The sequence below is a fragment of the Micropterus salmoides genome, unplaced genomic scaffold (genome assembly GCF_014851395.1).
Source record: "Micropterus salmoides isolate LMB-PRFRI ecotype aquatic unplaced genomic scaffold, ASM1485139v1 Ms_hic_scaffold_17, whole genome shotgun sequence".
Lineage (NCBI taxonomy): Eukaryota > Metazoa > Chordata > Actinopteri > Centrarchiformes > Centrarchidae > Micropterus > Micropterus salmoides.
In genome coordinates this window covers 18,059,634-18,063,206 of record NW_024040817.1, presented here as the reverse complement: position 1 = coordinate 18,063,206, position 3,573 = coordinate 18,059,634, and the positions used below count along the sequence as shown (strand labels likewise).

General features: G+C 45.5%; 1 protein-coding gene across 1 annotated transcript; it reads right to left on the bottom strand.

Annotated features, from left to right (window-relative positions):
• Positions 1-236: 236 nt before the first annotated feature.
• Positions 237-3,124, bottom strand: hey1 (hes-related family bHLH transcription factor with YRPW motif 1). Its single transcript, XM_038725513.1, has 5 exons — positions 2,931-3,124; positions 2,683-2,758; positions 2,506-2,589; positions 2,303-2,384; positions 237-1,958 (listed from the first exon to the last, which is right to left on the bottom strand). The coding sequence occupies exons 1-5, from the start codon at positions 3,014-3,016 to the stop codon at positions 1,306-1,308; spliced, it is 981 nt and encodes a 326-aa protein (XP_038581441.1). The 5' UTR covers positions 3,017-3,124; the 3' UTR covers positions 237-1,305.
• Between the last annotated feature and the right edge of the window lie 449 nt (positions 3,125-3,573).

Below are 3,573 nucleotides of genomic sequence, written 5' to 3'. Positions count from 1 at the left end.
ACAGAGGGCTGCTGAGAGAAACAAGCAGTCGCATCTGATATCAGGCGTTGCCACGTACTGCGAGTGCACACAGACACACACACACACCCACACACAACTGTAGGCATCAATAAGCAAACAAACAATACATGCACACACAAATACATTCAGTCCAACATGCACACTCTCAAACACGTTTGAACAATCAGACATGCAAATAACACATAATAATGCACATAACAAAGACGCTGATAAAGCCAGGTGATTTATCTGGACTTTTATTACAGGGAAGTTGTCATTACCACCAGCAACAACTTTGAAAAGCTGAGAAATCTGATTTGTCCGTGCTTGCTTGTGCTTTGTACAACCATAAAATATACAAACTCTCACTTAGGTTCACCAGGAGACACCAACATATCAGGTGGAAAGCAGCAGTTAGTCTTTCTAAATGAAAAAGAACTGAATTGTATTGCCTTGCGTTACCGCAACTGTTGACAGACTCCCTCTTGATAATTACAGATTGATAATGTTGCTACTTTAAGCAGGTACAAGAAAATAACTTAAAAGAATTGCCCATGCATCAGTTATAACAGAAATGAAATAAATGTGGGAAAGCTGGTAGAAACTGGTTAAACATATGTGAAGCCTCAGTTGTTGACTAAATTTACTTTAGAGAGGAAACATAACTTGAGGAAGCAAGCTTAAACAATGAAGCGTCATAGGAACATTAGAGGCTGTGGGTAAATCACGGTTAAGTTTATTTCTACCAAGCTGGTAGCTAACTTCTGTTCCCGGTATTCAGGCAAACAAACACCTGGTTTCAGTTATTCCACCCCATAAAATGCTATAAAAAGCGGGTGACTCTCAGCTACCTCGAGCCCTCCTTTCACACCCCTCTCTCTGTATGTAACCAGGGCCCCCACACTGGGTGTTTCAGCGCAGGGGGAAAACAAAGAGAGGGGCAGTTTCGCCCAGGAACTTGACAGGCGGCGACTGCTTGACCATCTGGAAAAGCCATTCCTGATAGGCTTACAACTGTGGGTGAAACTTCTAAAGAGGTGGGCAGGAACCGAGATCAATCACAATAAATCACTTTTGTTGCTTTAAGTCGTAGTCTCCCTCCTCACAGTTTTTTTTATTATACAAAACACAATACATTAGCAAGAAAATAAAAAACATATAGCTAGGTGTATCCTCTGTGGGATGTCAACATCATAGAAAAAAATAGTACTTTCTTAGGTGGGAAAGTCAAAAGTCTTGTCCTTGAAAGTCCAGCTCAGCTGGGTGGGAAGTTGAGTCTAGATTTTGCTGAGGTTTTCACTTCAGTCAGAAAGCTCCTATCTCCATCCCCCAGGGTCTGTAGGGTTTGCCCACACTGGATGTAGGGGCTGGAGGGCTGATGGTGGTGGAATGGGAGATGAGGGGGAAGGCGCTGAAGTGGAAGGGAAACGCTGAGAGGGAGGACAGAAGAGGAGGGGAGAGCTTGGATGCTGATGAGGGGACCAGTGCGGGGTGCGGGACGGTGGAAGGGGCGGCAGTTGTAGGGGGAACCCGGATCGGGCCTTGATCTGAGTGGGGGGTGACGCTGCCGTGAGTCTCTGCAGCCGATGAGGACGATGAGGAAGAGGTGGAGGAAGAGGTGGATGAAGTGGATGCAGATGACAGAGGAGTTTGTGGGCTGCTGGTGGCGCTGCGTGGTAAAGGCGCCAAAGCTGCACCCTGTTGGTGCTGGAGTAGGAGGGGGTGGGTCAGATGGGCGGGAGGGGATCCAAACGCAGAGCCCCACGCCAGGTGACTCAGGCCAGAGTGAGCCTCCCTCTGACTGGCATAGTTGTTAAGGTGGGAGACCAGACGGAGACGCAGAGGGTCTGTGCTGTCCAAGCCTTCGATTATGCTCAGATAGCGGGCCGTCTCAGCCAGACACTCCCTGAAACCTAAACCACGGTAGTCCATCGCCAGGGCATGGGCGTCAAAATAACCTAAGGGGAGGCCAACAAGACAGCAGATTAGTTAAAAAGAGTCATCTGACCTGCACACTACCAAAACAAGTTTGTCCAGAACTTAAAGGGCTGTCTCTGAAATTAACCAATATACCCCTGGCTTTGGGATGGTGACAAAACAAGACAGATATAATTGGCAAACCAGCCAGACCAGTTTAGGTTTGCAATCTAGACATTTCTTTTAACAATTCATTCTTTTTTTCAAGAATGTGAACCAAATGGACAGAAACTATTCCATGTCCAGCTTTTGCCCTCTTAAGCATATCAACATGACTCTACAACAAGTAAAAGGTGTTGTAACAATGAATAGATCCCAGACAGACCTTTGCCTCCAGCTGCATGAAGCATCTTCAGATGGTCGACAGTCATCTGCAGAATCTCTGCTTTCTCCAGTTTGGCTGAGCCCTTCAGTATGGAGGAGACAGAAAGCAGCCAATTACATATACATAATCCACAAAGAGCATAAATGGACAAAGTTTCACATTTTTGGACTTCCGTATAAGTGACATTAAAGTTGCGTTGCTACCTGTTTCTCAAAGGCGCTGGGAACCAGCCTGCGGAGCTCGCTAAGGCTGTTGTTGATTCTGTCACGGCGCCGTTTCTCAATTATCTGCGGAAAGACAGAAAAGATGTTATTGGTTATTTTCAGACTGTGTGCATATGACCAAAAAAATCATTTTTTTATTAATACAAATGGACTTACTCCTCGGCGTCTTTTCCTCGCCTGCACCTGAGTTGATGTTGTTGGAGACAGAGACCCTATGGGAGAGCTGATGTTCCTTAAAAAAAAAAGATTAAATACGGAAGCTCAATCAATGTCCCAATTCATTTTTCGATTTGAATTAGGCCTATACATAGACTATTAAATTAACCTTTTGTCCATTTCGGCTCCGTTACGCTGGACGACTTTTTAAGAGGAATTTAAAAGAAAACAGGTCCCAAATGACTTACCCATTCTCGTCCGCGCTCTCCTTCTCCACCTCAATAGTCTCATCCAGCTCGCTGTCCGAGGAGCTAAAATCGTGATTCCTTTTCATTTTGACAATTGTCCACAATAGTCCTTCAGAGTGCCTGCTGTGACTGCGTCTGAAGCGCGTGTGTCCAGTTTCGCCCTGAGTTCCTGCGTTTGAAGCGCTCAGCTTTCCCACGGTGTCATTTCAACTCTGGAGCCGGCCAACTGGGGCGGGAGCTCTGGCCGAAACAGCCAATCATCACTCGGCAGTGGGTTTGAGTGACAGCGCAGTTGGCCCAAGCACATACCAGGGCGCTTTGACAAGTCAGAGAGGAGAAAAAAAAACAAGACACCTCACTCTGTGGGTGTTACGGAAGAGAGATCTGGCCTCCGATTTCTAATTTTGGCCACTCCTTAATTTTAGTAAGAGCAAACACACAAAAATAATTCGTTCTATTTTATCTTTTATATAAAACAGCAATTAAGTGGGCCTAATGACTATAGGCTACCTATCTATCCTCAATGTCTCAAGAAATGTGTCTCCAAAAATGTTGTTGAAGTTCTGTGACAGTTAGGCTATACAAAAGTAGTGTAGGCTGCAATCCCATCACAAAGTCCACTCAGTATCAATATTGCATGACC

What these genes read in the sequence shown, in the direction of transcription:
- hey1 (XM_038725513.1), bottom strand. Translation starts at nt 3,016, where the DNA reads ATGAAAAGGAATCACGATTTTAGCTCCTCGGACAGCGAGCTGGATGAG. An exon ending in CCAGCGCCTTTGAGAAACAG is followed by an intron (nt 2,385 to 2,505) that starts GTAGCAACGCAA and finishes TCCATACTGAAG; the next exon opens with GGCTCAGCCAAACTGGAGAA. An exon ending in TCATGCAGCTGGAGGCAAAG is followed by an intron (nt 1,959 to 2,302) that starts GTCTGTCTGGGA and finishes GCCTCCCCTTAG; the next exon opens with GTTATTTTGACGCCCATGCC.